The sequence below is a fragment of the Chiloscyllium punctatum genome, chromosome 40 (assembly GCF_047496795.1).
Source record: "Chiloscyllium punctatum isolate Juve2018m chromosome 40, sChiPun1.3, whole genome shotgun sequence".
Taxonomy (NCBI): Eukaryota; Metazoa; Chordata; class Chondrichthyes; order Orectolobiformes; family Hemiscylliidae; genus Chiloscyllium; species Chiloscyllium punctatum.
Genome location: NC_092778.1, coordinates 44427829 through 44450882, shown reverse-complemented (window position 1 = coordinate 44450882; position 23054 = coordinate 44427829). Strand labels below are relative to the sequence as shown.

Below are 23054 nucleotides of genomic sequence, written 5' to 3'. Positions count from 1 at the left end.
AAGGAGAAAAACACTCGGTGAGCCTAATGGCATCATATAAATCCATCAGGAAAAAAATTTCAATCCAGTGGACATTGAATATTATCAAAGAGAAGGACAGAATGAGTGGAAAGTTCAGGGTAAGTGATGGAAGAATAGCAAGTTTAGCATGGGAAACAAACTAATAAGGTGTATTGCTCAAAGTTAACAGGCATTAAAAAACTGATTACATATGTTGTCATGGGTGACTTCAAATTCCCTAATATTGATTGGAGACTCCTTAGTGAAAATAGTTTGGATGGAGCAGATTTTGTCAGGCGTGTCTAGGAAGAATTCCTGACACAGTATGTAGATAGGCTGACAAGATGGGAGGCCATTTTGGATTTGGTACTTGACAATGAACCAGGTCAGGTGACAGATCACTCGGTGGGAGAGCATTTCGGTGATAGGTGATCACAATTCCCTGACCTTTACTATAGTCATGGAGAGGGATAGAAGCAGATGGTATGGAGGAGTATATAATTAGGGGAGGGCAAATTACAATGTTAGTAGGAGCTTAAATTGGGAACAGATGTTCTCAGGGAAATGCATGACAGAAATGTTGGGGTTGTTTCAGGAGCACTTGCTGTGAGTGCTGGATAAGTTTTTCCCACTAAGGCAAGGAAAGGATGGTAGGGTGAAGGAACCTTGGATGACAAGAAATGTGGAACATCTAGTCAAGAGGAAGAAGGAAGCTTACTTAAGGTTGAGGAAGCAAGGATCAGACAGGACTCTGGGGATTACAAAGTAGCCAGGAAGGAACTGAAGAATGGACTTAGGAAAGCTAGAAGAGGGCATGAAAAAGCCTTGGCAGGTAGGATTAAGGAAAACCAAGGCATTCTACGTTTGTGAGGAACAAAAGGACAGCCAGAGTGAGGGTAGGGATGATCAGGGATCATGGAGAGAACTTGTGGCTGGAGTTGGAGGAGGTGGATGAGGTCCTTTTAATGAATACCTTGCTTCAGTATTCACTACTGAGAGGGACCTTGTCATTTGTGAAATCTGTGTGAAACAGGAAGGAGAATATGCTGGAAATTTTGAAAAACATGAGGATCGATAAGTCCCCTGGGCCAGACTGAATATACCCAAGGTTACTACGGGAAATGAGGGAAGAGATTGCTGCACCTTTGGCGATGATCTTTATGTTCTTACAGTCCACTGAAGTAGTACCAGATGATTGGAGAGTGATAAATCTTGTTCCTTTGTTCAAGAAAAAGAAGGAATAATCTTGGAATTACAGACCTGTCAGTCTGTCTTCAGTGCTGGGCAAATTATTGGAGAGGATTCTGAGAGACAGGATTTATGATCATTTTGAAAAAGCATACTTTTATTAGAGACAGTCAGCATGGCTTTGTGAGGGGCAGGTTATGCTTCAAAGCCTTATTGAATTCCTTGATGTGACAACACACTGTTGATGAAGGTAAGCAGTGGATGTGGTGTATATGGATATCGCAAGGCTTTTGATAAGGTTCTCTCTAGTAGATTTATTCAGAAAGTAAGGAGGCATGGGATATAGGGAAATCTAGCTGTCTGGGCACAGAATTGGCTGGCCCATAGAGGACAGAGGGTGGTAGTAGATGGAAAGTATTCAGCCTGGAACTTGGTGACCAGTGGTGTTCTGCTGGGATCTTTTCTGGGACCTCTGTTATTTGTGGTTTTTATAAATGACTTGGATGGGGAAGTGGAAGTGTGAGTTAGTAAGTTTGCCGATGATGCAAATGTTGGTGGAATTGTGGATAGTGTGGAGGATTGTTGTAGTTTGCTATAGAACATTGACAGGATGCAGAGCTGGGCTGAAGTGGCAGATGAAGTTCAACCTGGAAAAGTGTGAAGTGATTCATTTTGGAAGGTCGAATTTGAATGCAGAATATAGGGTTAAAGGCAGGATTCTTAGCAGTGTGGAGGAATGGAGGGATCTTTGGGTCCACATCCATAGGTCCTTCAAAGTTGCCACCTAAGTTGATGCCACCTAAGTTAAGAAGATGTATGGCTTTCATTAGCAGGGGGATTGAGCTATGAGGTTAAGCTGCAGCTCTCTAAAGCCATGGTTAGATGACATGTGGAACATTGCCCCAGTTCTGGTTGCCCCATTATAGGAAGGGTGTGGAAGCTTTAGAGATTTATCAGAATGCTGCCTGGACTGGAGAAAGGTTGAGGAAGCTATGGCTTTTCTCACTGGAGCGAAGAAAGATGAGAGGTGACTTAATAGAGGTGTACAAGATGATGAGAGGCATAGATAGTGGATAGTCAGAGACATTTTCAAAGGGTGGAAATGGCTATCACGAGGGGGCATAATTTTAAGGTGATTGGAGAAAGGTTTAGGGAAGATGTCAGAGGTAAGGTCTTTATACTTAATGTGGTAGGTGGGTGGATTGCTCTGCCAGCAGTGGTAGAAGAATCTGATACATTAGATTCATTTAAGCAACTCTTGGATAGGCATATGGATGATAGAAAATGAAGGGTATATAGGTTTTTTTGATCTTCAAGTAGGATAAAAGGTCAGCACAACATCGAAGGGTCTACACTGTGCTGTACCATTCTATGTTCGATTTACAGAATCTGAACAAGTCATAGTGAGTGATTTAGGCTTCACATTTTGCAAATACAAGTTTTGGACAATGATGAGGACCAGACTATGGCAGATAAAGGGCTGACTGAATATGACAAATGCCTTACAGAGATGCAGAACAAGACTACTTGCATCAGAAGACAAAAAATAAGTTGACACCAAAATAACATATGTGCGAGAAGGAGATAGTGAACGGAGGGACAGTATAATGGGGAGGGTATGAGAAGCCACTAGGAAATACAAACATTGGTTAAGTATGCAAAATGAGGGACAGGAAGTAAGATCATGGATTAGCAAAGTAAGGTAAGAATGTGGAAGTCCAGAAAACACAGTATACAGTCCGACAGGGTATCGTGTGAACACCAGCCGAAGATACGTTTATGATCTTGCTAAATAAATTCTGCTCCGAGGTGTGGGAGATCTTGTAGTAGTAGTGCAGAATAAGACCGGATTCGCCTACTTTTGATTAATTACCTGAAGACCTTACTACTTGCATATTGCTAAGTGAGCTAAGTCAATTGATATAAAAGCTGCATTTCTTTCAGGATGCAAAATTTCAAAGGGAAGTATTTTTGAAACAACTTAGACTGTGAAACTATTGAAATGAAGCAAACATGCTTATGGGTTGAATGATGCAGTAAGGTATGGTATTCCTCAGTTCAATCTGTCTTGTTGGAAGTAGGTTGCATTCAGCTTAAAGAAGATCCAGGATTGTTTTACTGCTTTCCCAGTGAGAAACTGACCAGAGGTATCTTTATGACACACACTGATTTTCTCTGGAGGGTTTTTGTTGAATATGAGCAATGAATAATGGATAAAATAAAAAGAGAATTTTGAGACTGAAAGTCAGGCTTTGGGGGCCATTTAAATATGTAGAGTTAGACATTAAGCCAAATAAATCAAGAGTGACTTTGGATCAGTAGACTTATCTGAAAAGTGTTAACATCCCATTAAATCAGACCAGGTCCTCACAGAATAAAACATTTTTCTGTCCAAGGAAGAAACAGATCAAAAAGAGGTTTGACTGGACAGTTAAACTGGTTGTGCACTTAAGCTTGAGCCAATACCAGTAATGACCAATTGGAAAGGAGTACGATGATGGAACATACCACAGTTGAGGAAGTATTGAGAGCAAATAAAACATTAAAGAAATTAAATGCAGAAAAATGCATATTCATAATTCTGGTTATGGATGACACAAAATATGAAGCTCACCCTTTTTAGCAATGCTTCTCATGCTAATCTTCTAGATGGCTATTCAAATCCAGCTAGATTTATCATGCCTTTGATGGAAAAGAACAATAAATGTTGTCTGTTGGCCTGGGAAACTGAGAAAATATCATGTGTGATTTTAAAGTAACTTTAGCTGCTGAAACATTGGTGCTAATAGAAACTATGGATAAATGAGTGTTTTTTTTTTATCCAACAGTTAAAAATAAATTTCATACAAGGATCAATCCAAGAAAAGTTTGCTTTTTTGGATGTTGCTGGATAATTGTTGGCTTTGGGATAATGCACATGTTGCAAAGGATGTCATTGAGAAAACGTTAGGACAAATGAAATGTTAGAGAAATGTTAAATAAAGTAGATGAATGCAAGTCAGCAGTTAGTAGATTGTTTCACAATAAAAGGTGCTTGCTCCAAGAAATTACAGGAAATCCTTCAAGAAGGACATCTGGTATAAGGAGTTAGAGAAAACAATGAAATAAGCCAGTTTTGTTTGGATTGCTTTATGTACAAATATATTACAATCTTGTTTTTTTCAAAAAAGGCTGATTGAATGAATTATAAGGAATATGCAAAAATACATAGAATAGAATTCTTACAGTATGTATACAGGCCCTTTGGCCCAACAAGTTCACACCAACCTCCGAAGAGCAACCCACCCAGACCCATTCCCCTACCCATTTACCCCTGACTGATCCACCTAATACTATGGGCAATTTAGCATAGCCAATTCACCTGACCTGCACATCTTTGGATTGTGGGAGGAAACCAGAGCACCTGGAGGGAACCACGCAGACACTGGGAGAATGTGCAAACTCGAGACGGACAGTCGCCCAAGGCGGGAATCAAACCCAGGTCTCTGGTGCTGTGAGGCAACCATGCTAACCACTGAGCCACATGATGCCTGATCTTTGTTATTGATCAGTTGTATTATGAAATAAAATGCAGGATATGTAAACATTATTTTGTTTTACTTCTCATGAAGTTAGTTTTTCAAAGTTTATTTAAAGAGAAGAGGGGACTCTGATAATATAGCAACCTGTTAAGCAGGTAATTGGGATTAATTGATTGACTGGATAGATAGAAAAGGGGAACAAGGGTGCTTGTTGCACAGTGGTAGTGTCCCTACCTCAGAGCCAGTATGCCTAGGTTCAAATCCCACCTGCTCCAGAAATAATACTATCACTGAAAAGGTTGATTAGAAAGTATCTACAAGACTGAATAGTTAATGAAGTAAATTCCCTCAGAAAGGTGTCTTGGCTTCTCTCTCTTGTTTTAGATCTAAATTAACATCAGTGTCCTCTACATTCTTCTCCCCAACCCCTCACTAGGTGTGCTGCAGCGGTTACGGAAGATATACCACAATGCCATTAGACCACTGGAACAAGCATACAAGTACAATGAACTGAGGCAACACGAAATCACAGGTAGGACAAGAGGAAAATGCATATGAACATTGGTTGAAAGTCTGAACTTTGACTGTCTCACGAGTTGATAAGAAATGGTATAAAGTTAGGCATACCATGACCTTCAATAGGGATGTAGAGGAGTAGCAAACATTATAAAATGAAATTTCTAAGTAATGCAGACCAGAATTTCAGCTATACAATTGATTGTGCCAGAAATAGAGCTTTGTCACCCACAAAATGGCTGTCACGTCATTAATATTATATTAAAACATATTTTCTATTGGCCTTATCCCTTTATATAATGCAACCCTTTTAGCACCTGAAGTTAATACTATTGAATGAAAATGTAGTTTATTGTGCAAGTTTAATATAAATGACAGTGAATTCAAGCATTGTTGTTTTAGTTACAACTAGTGAACACATCATGGAGCTAAAGTCCAGGAAAGTAACATTACAGCGATAACAGGTCTTAACAGTCAGGCAGCTCTGTTATCATTATAAGTGGGATGTCATTGACAGGGTGAGTTTAACTCTTTATTTCCTCTTAGACCAGAGGAGACTCGGGTTGCTTTGTTAAAATGTTTGTTTATTCATACATGCATGGGAAATGTACATATCCCAATGGTGTACAGCTCAAATTTTTATGCAAGAACAAAAGTTTACACTATTTTTACAGATAATAAGCTTCCAATGGACTATTCCTACAGATAATCATTTGCAATCAAAAAGTTATACATATACATGCCTCTATCTCCACCCAGTTGTATTTGCATAATTCATGATCCAGTTTAGTACAAATGACTATATCATCCATTCATGTTCAAATTAATACATATGACTATATTATACAATTATTTTCAAACTAATACACGTGATTATATTATTCAGCCATATTCTTGATCATGTTTAGATCTGTTAGTAGTACTTTGTGATTATCAGTAAACCAATACTGAATATTTTTGCCTTTCAGTCCCTCCTATTGCCTTTAACTGTCTATTTTTCCTTTCATTGTGTTTGGTAATTTCAAAATATTCATTGTTGAATAATTTAACCGGTCCATCTATATCTCAAAAGGAATGTTTGTTCGATGAAAATCAGTCAACTCAAGGTTAGCAAAAACTTGCTTATGCCCAGATCCAAGACCTGGCTATTATTCATTGATTCTAAAGCACTGTCTAACCAATGGGTTTAAGAGGATATTGCAGTATATTAGAAGGGAGTTGTTACAAATGAATTTCAAATGAGATTATTTGGGATATAACTCCCCAGTGACCATTTTGTTTAAATATATATCAGAACTCACAGGGGTGGTTTGATTCAACATTGAGTGTATTTGAGCCCCAGTGGGTTTTGTCGCTGATGCTATTGTGACATAGCCCTGAAGTGTGAAGGAGCAACAATATATTTTAGATGGAGGAAACTTGTGGATGGCTACCAGAAAACATCCAGAATTTTGTCATGTGACTCTCAAAGCCTCTCACCAGAGAGGACAAACTGTAACTCCTCAAAGACCTCAGGGTCTTCTGACCAAAGCATTTGTCCATATTGTGGAAAATTAAAAATCTCACAACCGGTTATAGTCCAACAGGTTTAATTGGAAGCACTAGCTTTCAGAGTGCCGCTCCTTCATCAGGTGGTTGTGTCATCCATATTGTGGGGGATTGAGAAATTATGGAAAACATTCTATAACACAAAATGCTAAGGAAATGCTCATTGTTAAAATGGACCACGTTATACCACTCCTATCTAGAATTCTTAGAACAGCATTGGACTTTAGCCTGGATTACACATTTGTCTCTCAAATGGAACTTGAACTCTCAACCTTCTGACCCTAAAGTATGAGCACTACCAACTGAGCTCACAGCCAACACCCAAACTGACTGTTTAGATCCCATTTTCCACTTCTGATAAAGGATCTCCATGGGATATTAATTTGTTATTTTCTTGTTCTCCTGCTGCACTACCTTTTTTTATATTTGCATTTGTTTCATTTTTTATTAATATCTATACATCTGTGCTACTTGCCATTTGAAGTTGAATTGAGTTTGTGCCAATAAATAGTATTACACTTTATTCTGCAAAATATCAGTTCAAACCATGACCGTGTGATGTGGTTGTCACAGATGAAAGTATTAGTGAACCTGTTAACTATCAGTTTAGCTATGGGAGGTAGTCCAAGAATAATCTGACAAATGTTTGCAGTCAAAAGATTTCTGTTAAAGTAGCACTCAGACAATGATGTAAGGATATGTACTGAAGTGCTAAGACATTTTGTTTCAACCATAGACACACACATTTCCACGCTTCTCAGTTCAATCTTGCTATTGCTCCTGTGACCAGTTCCGTTGATTCTTTATTATAAATCAGTGTTCAGGACTGAACTGTTGAATTAAGTAACAGATCTGAGATTTTTAAAATGAAGATTTAGGAATGATTCAGTTCTCTTGGTGACCGATGAGGGTGAAAGCATTGGGTGAGGTAGCACTGATCAAGAAATGGCTGCTGCTGAGTTAGTCAACATGATATGTGAACTAAAGTTGTTTCATTATACTTGGGCTGGGAGGAAGAAAGGCATGAATTAGTGTTCCTTTTACAATGGTTCACATTAGAAAACGCATGTAGCGTCATAGAGATGTACAGCGCAAAAACAGAACCTTCGGTCCAACTTGTCCAAGCTGACCAGATATCCTAACCTAATCTAGTCCCATTTGCCAACACTTGGTTCACATCCCTCTAAACCCTTTCTATTCATATACCTATCCAGATGTTTTTAAAATGTTGTTATTGTACCAGCTTCCTCCACTTCCTCTGGCAGCTCATTCCATACACGCACCACCCTTTACATGAAAATGTTGCCAGATAGGTCCCTTTTAAACTTTTCCCTCTCACCTTAACCTATGCATTCTAGTTCTGGATTCCCCTACTCCAGGGAAAATATCTTGTTTAATTACCCTATCCATGCCTCTCATGATTTTATAAATCTCTATAAGTCACCCCTCAGCCTCCAACACTCCGGGGAAAAAGCCCCAGCCTATTCAGCCTCTCCTTGTAGCTGAAATCCTCCAGCTCTGGCAACGTCCTTGTAAATCTTTTCTGAACCCTTTCAAATTTCACAACATCTTTCTGATCGGAGGAAGACCAGAATTGCACACACTATTCCAAAAGTGGGCTAACTAATGCCCTGTATAGCTGCAACATGACCTCCCAACTCCTATACTCAATGCTCTGACCAATAAAGGACTACATACCAAACATCATCTTTACTATCCTATCTACCTATAACTCTACTTTCAAGAAACTGTGAACCTGCACTCCAAGATCGCTGTTCAGCAACACTTCCCAGAACCTTGCCATTATGTCCTGCTTTGATTTGCTTTTCCAAAATGCAGCACCTCATATTTATCTAAATTAAATTCCATCTGCCACTCCTCAGCCCATTGGCCATTCTGATCAAGATCCCATTGTATTCTGAGGTAACCTTCTTTGCTGTCCACTACACTGCCAATTTTGGTGTCCTCTGTACATCTTTTGTTCACATCGAAATCATTTATATAAATGACAAAAAACAGGTGTATCCAGCACCAATCCTTTTGTATAGACATTGGATGGAAATCTGAACAGTAGCTGTCTCTCAAATATGTCACCTATGGCAAAATTCTAAAAAAAATGGTTAAACATATACTGTTGATGATTAACAGGAAACTGAAGGATTGTAAAATCTACATTCTAAATAAGTATTACAGGCCAAACCAGAACCCCCCAAACATTTCAAGAAAGTAGCCTAGACCCTAATATTTGCTAATTGTTTTAAGCAGGTGTAACATGGATATTCCAGGAGGGATGTAATTGGTCAAACCATGTAGTTTTAAACAAAAACAATTTATTTACAAGATTACTGTATGAAGCGTAAACAAAAGAGAACCGAATACTAACTAACTTAACCTATCCGAGAAACCAAATCATCCCAAATTAATGATGTTGTTCCAAATACTTGCAACAATCCCCATAAACACCCATTTGCACAAAAGGTAGGAGAGATATCAGAGAGAGGGTACCAGCATGGACCTGCTTCTTTGGGTCCAGCAGCTTCACAACTACCTGACTGTTTTTAGTGAATAGCCAGACCAACCCAAAAATTAAATCAAACCAGGGAAAAAGCTGAGCTGGGAAAACTGGTCACTCCCCTTTCATTGTACAAGCCTTTTTTAAAAAAAGTGAAAGCCTTTTGCCTCAGGCAGTATTTGTTAGCTATAATCAAACTGGCCCTTAAACCCATCCAAATCTAAACTTTTTGAGGTCAGTGTCTTTTATGAGCCCTCTGGGGGAAAAAAACAACATAACCTTGTTAAAGGAGCAGCATTGTCACACAAGGCACTAGGTCTTCAGTTATGCGCCCATAAGAGGTAGTAGTTCTGCTTTAAGCCTTGTGTTGTGATGTCATTTATTTTAATAATTGATAAACTTCTTAATGCTGTCTTCATGCAGTGATCAGCCTGAATTATCTTTCAGCGGTTTGGAGACCCAACAGACAAGCGGACTATGGGTACCTCCTTTATTGGGTCAAATACCTGAATATTGAATTTTAAATACCTGAGAAACTGGAAATACACTGAGATAAATAGAATAGCTGCTGGAATTGCTTGAGCAACTGAGAAATTTCTACATGCATGTCCAGAGGCTGCAACAATATAATGAGGGAAATTATCGGAAACTTTAACATTGCACATTCTAAGAGGGTGTGAAACACGGCAGGAAAATATTGTGCTGGTAGACAATTAAAAAAAATAACAAACAGCCCAATTTGAACTTGTTGAAATATTTCCGTTGAATCTAGGTGGATTACCAGTGGTTTATGTGTCATGGCGATGGGGGAATACCTGCAAACGTTCCTGCTCCTGAGGCGTATTCAGTCGCTTTGCTTTTAGAAAAGTGCGACTCTGGAGAAACTGAGACTCTTCACAATGTGCTACTTTCCACAGTTAGTCTACAATCTCTAAGGGCCAGTAGTGTGGGCTATGCACAGCGCCACCTTGAAGCAGACTCTTGCTCCACTTACTGACATCAGTCAATTTATCATAAGACAATCCCAGCTCGTCAATACACTGAAGAGATTTTTGTGCCGTAGGTATTTTCCTCTTATATTGCCTTTTGCTCATGGCTTTAGGCACAGAGAAGGGCCCAGGAGTGGTTGGGCTATATAATCACTATTTTAATGTTTAGATCCAATTGCCCAGGGATATTCTCGATTCTACTTTAGACGATTCAAAACCCTGTCTGATGGACGGCAACAGGCCATTCAGTTTAAAATTGCTAATGATTCATCTGCTGATGTCATGCACCAATGTTCCGGTTGTAGTTTTAACCTGTTCTTCTGAAGAGGCGAGAAGGACAGTCACTGGGAACCTGCAAAATGGTTCTTTAAAGATACAACTTGGAATCCGATGACATAAAATATCGGCCAGTGCCCCATTTAACTGGAGACGTGCGTGGGAAAGCATTGGGAACTTTAAACCAGGCTAAATAAGTGGAGATTGAGTCATAGATTCAACGGCCAAGCCTTTTCATTAATGAAAAAAAATTCTTGCAGATCTCCGAGAAGCGGGATTCTTCCTCCAAGCCACATGAACTGAACTTCCCTATCCCAGGCTGAGGCATCCTCCCAGGCTGCAGGCATCATCCCATTCCTTCTAATCGCAGGAGTCGTGCTTACCGTCAATAGCCAGTTTTTTTTTGGGGGGGGGAGTACAAGGGAGTTGATTATCTGCAGGTGACGTCTGAAACCGTAACAGTAATATTTCCAAAACCGTATAATGCGAAGATTCTGTCAGTTTGACGCCCATCTTGGATCCATCCTCAGGTGACTGATTGTGTGGAGTTTGTACATTCTCCCTGTGTCTGCGTGGGTTTCCTCCCACAGTCCAAAAATGTGCAGGTTGGGTGAATTGGCCATGCTAAATTGCCCATAGTGTTAGGTGAAGGGGTAAATGTAGGGGAATGGGTCTGGGTGGGTTGCGCTTTGGCGGGTCGGTGTGGATTTGTTGGGCCGAAGGGCCTGTTTCCACACTGTAAGTAATCTAATCTAATCTAAACTAAATCAGCCAAACCAGCACCACCCCCTGCCAAACTTCTCCACTTACCAACGTACACCACTCCTGGACCCCGGTTAAAACCAGGGCTTATGTTTCACTTGAATAGCTGTTCAATCCAACACTGGCTCAAAGTAGCTCCTTTGAGGGGGAAAAAACTCAGACTATAGAAGTGATAAACACACAAGCTGTACATCTAGAACGGATTAGCATGCTCTGAGTTATCGGCTTTCGTGTGTTTGTTTCACATTTTGTTGTCACCATTTCTGCTTCTCTCTTTCTCTCTTTACTGATTTCATTTCTTTCCCTTTGCTTTACTCCACTCACTCTGCTTTTTTCTTCCCCTCCCGTCTAACAGCCTACCCAGGACGTTCCATGAACTCATTCCAAGGTTGGTGACATTATGTGCCTCTTGCATGTTCAAGCCCAGCCTTCTAACTGTTATGGGGCCAAAAGCAGTAACACAACTGAGCAAGCGTGCAACTAGGCTGAAGAAATGCCTTTGGAAAGGGGCCAGAAATTAATCCTTCGGCAGCCCTCAGCTTCTGCTTGAATCGGGTTCCCTCGATCACATATCAAGACTACTCCTGTACTTCTGTCAGCTCCACTTAAGTTTATGCTCGCTCCTCCGCCCCACTCCCCCAACCACGAACTTCAAAGTACACAAGGATTTAGAAGCGCCAGTACTTTGATGTTTTGGCCAAAAATTGAATAACATGGAAAAATCAGTTTGCAATCTCTCAATATTTAGAAGTATAGCTAACGAACTAAAACTGGACGAAACGAAGAAAGTTTGACTATCAATGCAGGACTTGTGTTTAACTCCAATCTCCCAGCGTTATATCTAAAATATAAGTAGGCAATTCGTAATAGCTCGAAAAAAATTGTTTTTGGAATAGTTTGTTCAATCCCCTGATTCCAATAACCAAACATTAATTATTCACGCAATCGAGAGCAACTTCGCCTGCGATTTCACGAAAATTGGAAGAGGATTGAAGATGTCACTATGGGTTTGAAACTTGTAGAACTAATTAGAACCTGCACGTGCAAAGTAAACGTGCATACTCTGAGCTCCTTCCTCTTCCACTAAAGGCAATGACGGGGATAGGGTTAATGTACAAGTGATCTGGTTGGTCGTGAGGGCAGATAGTGAGGGCAGTTCAGAGGGCTGAACTGCTCCAGAAGTCCAGCGAGAATCAGCATGAAGCACGTTGTTAGGGAGTGTACATAAACCAGTACTATCTTGAGTGTTTGATGGGATAGTTTGGATGAAGTTTTAATCTGCATCTAACCCATGTTAGACATGTTCCTGTAGAGTTTGATAAACCAGAACAGATGAAAATTTACTTTGAATCTAACCCAAGCTATATCTGCCTTGATGGAGTTTGACGCTAACAATAGGTTACAAAAAAAGTGGAACAAATTACATTACAGTATTACCGATTCACAGAAATAAAAATAAAACTTTAAATGTTGAATTCCAATACCGCTGATTATCACAAATGTGAGGCGCAGCAGTCTCATGCATAAATACTCCGCTCTTTCTAAGTAGCGTTATCCCAGAAGCATGAGGGATAAAAACACACTGGAGAAAGTTGTGCTCAATCCATATTCTGATGGTGTGGATTTGATGTCGTCTTTACTAATGCTCACTCAGTAGCAGCTGGCAAACAATTGGCCCGTGCATGTACCTTTTACTTTACCTTTCCACTTGAAGTTGGTGTGTAAGTGCACTGTTATTGTCTGCCTCACTTCCTGAGGACAATTTGCCCATGTGGACAGTACAAATATGATGTATATTGGTTGAACTCGGAATCAAGTGTATCAGTAAGAAAATTATTCGACACCTTTCGTAACAGGTGCAGCCATCGGCAGGGTTCACGATTGGAATCCTAATAAAAACATGAGCGATTTCCTAGCTGTGTATCTAAGTATGCTGAATTGCTTCGCTGCAGCAAAAAAAAACCCTGAAAATGAAAGGAATGGAAGGGACACCTGTAAAATAACCCGCCTGGGTTATGTACTAGCTTCACTCAAGTCAATTTATTTAAACCAGGCACAGACCCAGGAAAATTCTCCGTGGTGTTAGATAAAATATTGGGGAATGCTACTCTTTAAGTTGTTCCTATGACGTTGAAAGAATTGCAGTCAGCTAGTGATGTTCCATGTTTGAAAAAAACACTTTTGAAAATTGCGACTGTATGTTTGATTTCTGTGCTGGAGACTAACTAATGCATTTCCGCAGAACGAGAACTTTGTTCTGGTCGAGGATCTAGACATTTACTTTCTGAAAATTTTCACTACCCCACCCACACATCTAAACGCTTCAAATACAAAGATTCTCAAATTTTGAAACTGTGGGTTCAACAGGGATTCTCATCCATGGCCAGACATATTAACAACACGTGAAACTGGTGTGAAGGATTTGCGATGTTCCAGAGATAGAGAAAGCATGATATTTGTTTTTTTTTCTCCAATGAGATTTCATGAATAGACTGAACATAGTTATCATCCGTGAGGATATTTCTGCCTATCATCATTCCATCCCCTACATCCTTCACAGCTCAGCTATCAGGATTGGTGTTTTGATCCAGGCTGGATTCAAATTGATCTCACCGCTTCCGCTTCTCCTTCCTCATCTCAACTTTTGTTTCTTTTTCAGTCCTTCCGTTTGATTTTGCTCTCCGCCTGGTTCTGTGTTCCAGTGTCTGTTTTTTCGTCGTGTTCTGATTCAAAACGTCTGTTGTCCTCTCGCTTTCAATGTCTCTCTGCTTCTGTCTTGTTTCTTCGGTTTCCCGCTATTTTGCGTTATTTTAGTACTGTTTATCTTCTTTAAGTTACTCTATCCACTTTCTATGCATTTTTGGGATGACTCATCCGTTCTTGAACTTCTAGATTAACATTACTAAAGCCTAAGTAGGAAGTTTAATCATAGACTGGAATGGGCAACGTGATGCTACGTACTAAAAAAATGCGGGGATGCTAGAAATCAGAAACAAAAACAGAAATTGCTGGAAAAAATCAGCACGTCTGGCATCTGTGGAGAAAAAGCAGAGTTAACGTATGGGGACCAGTGACTCTTCTTCAGAATTGCAATGATTTGGAGATGCCGGTGTTGAGCTGGGGTGTACAAAGTTAAAAATCACACAACACCAGGTTATAGTCCAACAGGTTTAATTGGAAGCCCTAGCTTTCAGAGCACCTTTCAGAGGAATGGTTGTGTCATCCATATTGTGGGGGATTGCAGAGTTACATTGTACTTTGCTCAAAAACTGCATGATTTCATGTAAGACTCTGTTAACTCATTTTTTTTAGATTAGAATCAGTCTAAAGATTGTGGCACAGACAACAGCACACAGGGGGCTAACACCTTCAATACATTATCTGGGCTGACACCAATTGTTAAAGTTAACTGGAGAATGTAATTTTAAAAAAAGTTTTGTGATTTACAAATGAAAAAAGTGAAACTATCATGCATATTCTAACAGATGAGAGACTTAATAAACAAGGTATTTTTCAATGTAAAATTTCAGTTACATCACACTGTAAACATTTGCTATAAATTCTGTCTCTTACAATCGTGTACTCCACAAGCACCTACTGAAGGAGCAGCACTTGGAAAGCTAGTGCTTCCACTTAAACCTGTTGGACTATAACTTGGTGTTGCGTGATTTTTAACTCGGAATTTCCAGATCTGCTGAGCTTTTCCAGCAATTTCTGATTTTTTTTTGTATTCTCCATAGCAATACTCGCTTTCTATACCTCAAACACTATTCATAGCCATCTGGTCAGGACTTGGCACTAACAGTCTAGTTAATTTAGGGAATTATATCAACAGCTTGAAAACAACAAATGCTGGAGATCACAGCGGGTCAGGCAGCATCCACGGACAGAGAGCACGCTAACGTTGAACAGTCATCTAGCTTGATGCTGCCTGACCTACTGTGATCTCCAGCATTTATTGTTTTCAGTAAACATTTCTACAGGTTAACAGCTGTCAGGCGATTTCCAAAAATAGATGTTCCAATCTTTCAAGTTCTTGAACGAATGGGTTCACATTGAGATCCGTTGGAAAATTTGATAACTTGGTTCTCCATTAGAGATTCAGTCATGTATATGAAAGGAAGAATTTGTATTTCATATCCAGAGAAGATAAGTTTCACAGTCAATTAAGCACGTTTATAACCTACAGTTATAATGAGGCAACACACGGCAGCCAAATTACCACAGCAATGTGTAATAAATAATAATATGATAATAAACACATTCTGTTTACAGTTCCTGAGGATTAGGTATTGATTGGGCGGGGGAGGGGATCTCCTGTGTTCGTCTTCAGAAAAGTAATGTAGGATATTTTAGTTTCACCTAAGATGATCAAATAACATTGTTTTAAACGCTTATCTTATAGGCACTACTTATGCTTTGGGGGATCTGGGAAATTTCTGGACAGGGACTTGAACGCATAACTTTGTGACTCAGAGATTAGGATCTACTACTGAGCCAAACCTGACCCCATTAGTTTCCACTGTGATTTGCACCTACTTGCAAAAACTATTTGCATTATCAACTGTTTGGAAGAAGCTTCTTTTAGCTTCACAATATGGCTTAGTTGTGTTACAATGAATTGGTAACTGCTACTGTAAGAATTGTTGTGTTTCCAGACGGAGAAATTGTGTCAAAACCAATGGTGCTGTTCTTGGGACCATGGAGTGTTGGGAAATCCACCATGGTCAACTACCTCCTGGGACTGGACGAGAATATCTATCAGCTTTATACAGGTAGGAGCAAATTATGGCAGATGATGGAATCTGAACTGAAAACAAAATGCTGGAGATCACAGCAGGTCAGGCAACATCCATGGAGAGAAAGCAAGCTGACATTTTGAGTCTAGATGACCCTTCATCAGAGCTGAGATCTGATGAAAATCAGCTCTGATGAAGAATCATCTAGACTCCAAACATTAGCTTGTTTTCTCTCCATGGATGCTGCCTGACCTGCTGTGACCTCCAGCATTTTTTTTGTTTTTAAGCTTTACACAGGTAGTGAGACAGGGAATATGATATGAGAGTAGACCATTTTACAACATGATTAAAGTGAGGACTGCAGATGCTGGTGATCAGAGTCTAGATTACAGTGATGCTGGAAAAGCACAGTAGGTCAGGCAGCATCCGAGGAGCAGGAAAATTGACTTTTCGGGCAAAGCCATTCCTGATGAAGGGCTTTCGCCTGAAACATTGATTTCCTGCTCCTCGGATGCTGTCTGACCTGCTGTGCTTTTCCATCACCATTCTAATCTAGACTCTGACATTTTACAACATGAGTTTGTTTCATCATTCAGCAAAATTATGACTGGTCTCAACTCCTCTTTCCTGCCTCCTGCCCCTAATCCCACAAAAAAACCTGGACTCTCCTATCAATCAAAAATCTAATCCAACCTTGAGTAAACTCAAATACCTAGTCTCCCTTGTTTTTTGGGGAAGAAATTCTATTGACCAATAATCCAAGAGAGAAAACATTTCTCATCCTCATCTTAAAAAGTGAGACATTATATTCTTAAACATTGTCCCTCAGTTCTAGAATCCCCACAAGGGGATACATCCTCTCAGAGTTTTCCCTGTCAAATTCCCTTCAGGTTCTGTATGTTTCAATAGCAGTCACACTCATTCATTTAAACTTGGGTTCAAATTTACATTTTCACACATTATATTCTTTGTGCAACTTTTTGTCCACTTGCTTAGGCTGTCCAAATTCCTTTGCAGATTCTCTACTTCCTATTGACAACTTACTTATTTATCCTTGCATTATCATTAAATTAGCTACCGTGCATTCAATTCCCTCATTCGAATCATTGGTATATAGATTGTAAATCGTTGAGAACCCAGTACAGATTCCTATGGTTCTCCATTAGCTATGGCTTGCCAAACTGAAAAGGACCTGAATTTTTTTTGGTACTCTCTACTTCCTTTTATGTGGTACTTTATCAAATGCCTTTTTAAAATACAAGCACAGAACATCCATAGGTTCCCCTTCATTCACCTTCTTGTTACTTCCTCAAATAAAATGTTATGAGAGGAGTTAAATCTGATTTATCTTTCACAATGCCATGTTTACTCTTCCAGATCACATTATGACTTTCCAAGTATCCTGCAATAAATTCCTTAATGGATTCTAGCAATTTCATGATGAAATATATTAGGTTAACTGGCCTATGCTTCCCTACTTTCTGAACCCCTCTTTACTTGATATTACATTAGCTTTGTTTAATTTTACTGGGACCCTTCCAGAATGCAGTGAATTTTAAAGTTTGTAATCAATGCCTGTACTATCTTTCCAGCTACTTCTTTTTATATTGGAGGGAGCATGCGGTCTGCTTCTGGGAACTCATCAGTTTTTAAGGTCCAAGGAATTTCCCAACATCTTTCCTCTGGTTTAAGTCTCTTCCTCCTTAACACCTTTTGATTTTTCAAGTCTTTTTGGGAAACTTTCTAAGTCTTGCACAGTGAAAACAGATACAAAATACCTGTTCAAGACATGAATCTACCAATTGTCCAGACTCACTCAAAGAGTGCACTAAATGGAGTTACTCTTTTCCTATTTAAATAAAAATAGAACTTCTCAATGTATTTTTATATTAATGGCTAACTTTCTCTCATGCATTGCTTTCTCCGTTTTGTAACTGGTTCTCCCTTCTTTGCTCATTATTAAACTGACCAATCTTTTTGCTTATCATTAACCTTTGCAACTACTTTTAATCACCTAATTTAGCAAAGGAGGATGCATCCTTCTCAAAGACTTCCTCACTGAGATGAATCTTTGCTAACTTGTATTAAATATCTCCTTGATAGTCTGCCACTACATCTTTAATGTACTAATACAGTTTCCTAGTTCACTTTAGCTAGCTCTGCCTTCATATCATCATTATAGGTTTCCTCTACTTAGGTTGAAAACATTAAGTTTAGAATCAACATTCTCCTTTTTCAAATTGTTAGAGAGATTGATTTAGTCTAGCCTTACATTTCTTACAATTCAGAGGAATTATCAGTGATTTAAGAAATGTATAAAATTATTAAGGTTTTGACAGGGCTGAGACAATGTTTTCCTGGGAAATGGAAATTCTGGAATTAAGAATCGTTGTCTTGGAATAAGTGGTTGGCCATTTAGGACTGAGGTGAGAGAAATGCATTTACTTAGAGATTTGTGAATCTTTTGAATTTACTCAATACTCAAGATAATGGTAACTGCTTAGTTTTGACTAGATTTAACATGGAGGTTTTTCAGTAGAAGGTTTTGGGTCCTAAGCAAATTGAGGAATATGTGGATAGGGTAGGAACATAAATTTGAGATAATAGATCAGTTATGCTTTTACTGAATTGTGGAGTTGCTTACTCCTCCTATTCCTTATGAGTTTTAGACATATGACAATGACACTCAGCTACAACTTTATAAAATTTATTTTAAAAACTCTATAGAAAACAAAAGAACTGCTGTAAATCAGAAACAGAAATTGCTAGAAAAAGCTCTGCAGGTCTGGCAGCATCTGTGGAGAGAAATCACAGTTAATGTTTCAGGTCCAGTGACCCTTCCTCAGAACTGCTAGAGATCATTTACCTTGTGCTCATGCTTGGAGAAGGAGAAAAATGTGCAGAAGTAAATTGATCAACCTTTTAGTGAGGCAATATGCAAACTGAAATCTCCACAGAGCTGGTCAACTAAGTGAAAGGAAAGCCCAGAGCAACCAAAAAGTACACACAGGTTTCTTTCTGATACTGGAATCCAATTAGGAGATACCAATGCTCAGAAACCTTGGTACTAGTTAATCAGTTAAGTATAGAACAAGAGTGGTGCGAAAATTTATAAATTGAACAAATTTTTCAAGTACTCCCTTCTATAGCCATAAATGAGGGGGTATTTTAACTACAAAGCACTTCATAGGACCATACAGCCCATCAATTTAGTTGCACTCTGTTGCTATTTCTCCACAGGCCTTCAATTTCTTTTCCTTTCAAAGTACATACTCAATTTTATGTAAAAAATTAGTATTGAATCTGAAATAACTCCACAGAGGCCAGTATCTTGTCACCAAGTCACCCTTTATCTACACATGACCAATTCTTGACTATAGTACTGCCCCATTCAGAGTTAGGTGCCAGAATGTCAGTATCTCTGACACTCTTTTTATATGCCAGTCAGGGCTCCTTGATTATGTGGTCCAATCAGCCCAATCAGGAAACTCATTCCACAAGGTCCACCTGGCTGACCTCATTACAATCACTACATCTCTTTTGCTCTGAGTCAGAGGACATAGGTCAGTTCTTTTTCTTGGAAAACCACCAAAATTATAGGCTGTTTCTTCAAGCCAGTCTTCAAAGTTTGGACTTTTTTTTTGTCAGGTTATTGACTAATGGGTGGTACAGAGCTGTTCTTGTATGTTGAATCCCATTTAAATTTTTAAAAATTAGCAAATTTCCTGTTAGAAATAATGGCCCATTATCTGTAGCCAACATTTCTGAACTCTGTGTTGAAAAAGATGCATGCAACTTTTCTATCATCATCCCAGTCTTTGATGAATGGACCCTATGCAGACCCAACCAGTCTGAGTGGGCATCTACAATGGCTAAGAACATTGAACCCATGAAAGGACCTGCATAGTCGACGTGCAAGTGAGTCCAATTACTTGGCCATTCCCACAGATGTAGGGGAGCTGCTATCAGTCATTTGTTGTCCTCATTTACATTCTAGGGTACCACCAGTGGTGTATCTGCTAATAGGAGCTAGCTCAATGCATCTGCATTTGCTCCTTGGCCTCTGGGTGTGTTATAACTTGTAATTATAAACACTTAATATTAGGACCCACCGTTGAATGGGGCCTGATGCTGTGGGCAGGCACTGACCTTGTACTCTTTAAGAGGACCAACTAAAGGTTTGTGATCTGCGATTTTCACAAAGTTACATCCATAGATGTATTGGTGGAACTTCATGACTCCAAATATGACCGTCAAACTTTTTTTACTATCTGGGTGTATTTATACTCTGTATCAGCCAAAGTCCTGGATGCATAAACCGTTGTGCATTCTTCTCCATTGGGCCACCTCTGAGCTATTACCACCCGATGCATTGCACGTCAACACCAGATCTTTCTTGGGACCAGAGTGTGCCAACATCTATGAGGATAATAGGTGTTTGTTTTTACTTCTTTGAAAGCAAGGGCTTGTCTATGCGACCGTTTCGAAGGCTGACACTTTTTTTAGGAGCTAATGCAAAGATGCCAGGATGGATTGCCTGATTAAGTATGAAATTTCCATAATAATTTACCCAAGAATTGACCTAAGCTCCTGGGCAGATGTAGGAATTGGGGCACCTTTGATTGCCCTCACTTTATCTTCCAATGAGTGTAACCCGGTCTTGTAGATTCTGTAGCCCATGTAGGTCACTTGGGAAGCCTGGAATACACAATTTTCCCTTCTCAAGCCTACATTTGCCTTGGAAAAAAGCCCTTAGAACTTTATCTAAATTCTCTAAGTGTTCTGTATTAGATTTAAGATGTCCTCCATGTAAATGGTGACCTGAGGTACACCTTGTAAAATGTTTTCTATTGTCTATTAAAAAATTTAATAGGCTGACATTACCCCAAATCCCACTCTCACTGCCACTGAAATAACTCCACAGAGGCTGGTATCCCTTAACTAAGTCACCCTTTATTTACACATGAACAGTCCTTGACTATAATCTTGCCTCATTCAGAATCAGATACCAGAGTGTTAATATCTCTGACACACCTTATTTATCAACCATGGCTCCCTGATTGGAACAGATTAACAACCCCAGTCTATGAGGTCCAACTAGCTGGCCTCATTACAATCAATATAGAATCTGTTTCCATTATCCTTTTACAGACTGTGTTTCAGATTGTAAGAACTTGGTTGGATAAAATCAACGAGGAGAAAGTGAGGACTGCAGATGCTGTAGATCAGAGCTGATAATGTGTTGCTGGAAAAGCACAGCAGGTCAGGCACCATCCAAGGAGTAGGAGAATCGATGTTTCGGGCATGAGCCGTTCTTCAGGAAGGATAAAATCAATACATGTAACACCTTAAGAATGTATTACTTGTTCAACCATTTTAGTGTTGCAGTCTATTTCTTTAAAAATATGATTAATTATCACTTTTCACTGATATTATCTCTATGGCAAATAACATTTTTTTTGATTTAAACAAAATAAAGCTCAGTCATGGCCACAGAAATCTATAGGGTAGCATTTTGAATGGCCAGTGTCATTGTATACGGAGTCAGTCAAAAACGTGCAACTGCTGCCTGATATTAGGAGGCATCAGGCAAATGTTTCCTGCTGGTAGACTTTCTGAACACTTTACTGCCTGAACCTACAATCGAGGATGCATTTCCCCCAGAACACTGAAATAACCTTCCTAATCATAGAAATTTAGAAATACTACCACCACTCCAACTCCCTCCAGAAAATACTATGTAGGATGGAACAACTGTGATTATCAAGACCAAGATGTGTTCTGTGTTGTGATGAATGCAATGTGAACTCTGTTTCTCTCTCCACCGATATTATTCCAAAGACTGAATATTTCCAGAGTATTCTATTTCCAGTATCCACGGTATTTTGCTTTTGTAGATTTTTGATCAGGGTTGTGTAGTAAGGATAACTAAATGGAGTTGAGGTGTGGAGCAGCCATAAATTGGATGGTTGGGTAGGTTTGAATGGTCTGATGTCCCTAAACATCTTACATTCTCTATTTTGCTGCCCATAGGTGCAGAGCCAACTACATCAGAATTTACTGTTTTGATGCATGGGTCTAAGATACGCACAGTGGAGGGAATTGTCATGGCTGCTGATAGTACTCGGTCTTTCTCTCCCTTGGAAAAGTTTGGTCAGAACTTTCTGGAGAAACTTGTTGGAATTGAGCTCCCACACAAACTGCTGGAACGAGTGACAATCGTGGACACACCTGGAATAATTGAAAATCGCAAACAGCAAGAAAGAGGTAATAATAGGAAGTCTGCTAATATTTGCTGTGATGACTCACTTAGGTGAGGTGTGATATGGTTGGGGAATTGTATCTAATTCTAGCCTCGATTTATAGGATGGGATGAGGGTGGTGTGGGGAGAGAGGGGTTATGTTCAAAAGCACCAGCATTCAACCAGAATGGGCAGCTATTAACTGTGAATGGCACAGGTTACCTTGGAGAAATGGGAATAAATATTCTGGGTTCTCATATACCCCTGGTTAATGTAATAGATCATAGAAGATACAGCCAATCCTAGCCTGGCTATCCTGTGATACTTTAATACAATAGGATTGATTTCACATTTAGGGAATTTTAGTGAAGACTATCACTCAAAAATAAAGTGCAGGTTGTGAACTTGTGGGGACTGTACCCTCAATGCTTCTAGTAAATGAGGTGGTGATTAGGAAGGATGGGGCCTGATGACTGCTCTCTACTGTATCACATACAAGGCAATGGTCATAGAATATGAGAGACGATATGATATTAAGGAATTAAAATGCGAAACTGCAAACATATTTAGATATTTTATCGTGCCAGGGTATTTTCCAACATATATAGCCGATCTAATTTAACAGATGAAGTACTTCACCAATGTAATAGCCTATGATTGAAAAAATAACTAAATTGCGCTGTCAAGTACATCTGTAATAAGTGCTGGTATTCAGGGAGGTGACCTAGGGAGGGTTGGAGAAGGCATTTAAAAGTGGAGTG

At 39.4% G+C, this 23054-nt stretch overlaps 1 protein-coding gene across 4 annotated transcripts in view; it reads left to right on the top strand.

The window, feature by feature from the left end:
* The window catches only part of srl (sarcalumenin), a 59968-nt gene that overhangs the window by 32052 nt on the left and 4862 nt on the right, over positions 1–23054 (top strand). For 3 of the 4 annotated variants that reach the window (XM_072559716.1, XM_072559715.1, XM_072559713.1), the window contains 4 exons: positions 5146–5241; positions 11668–11700; positions 15971–16087; positions 22085–22318. In XM_072559716.1, the coding sequence (XP_072415817.1) occupies positions 5146–5241; positions 11668–11700; positions 15971–16087; positions 22085–22318 (480 nt within the window). The remainder of the gene's footprint in view (positions 1–5145; positions 5242–11667; positions 11701–15970; positions 16088–22084; positions 22319–23054) is intronic. The other variant, XM_072559714.1, reaches the window with a different exon arrangement.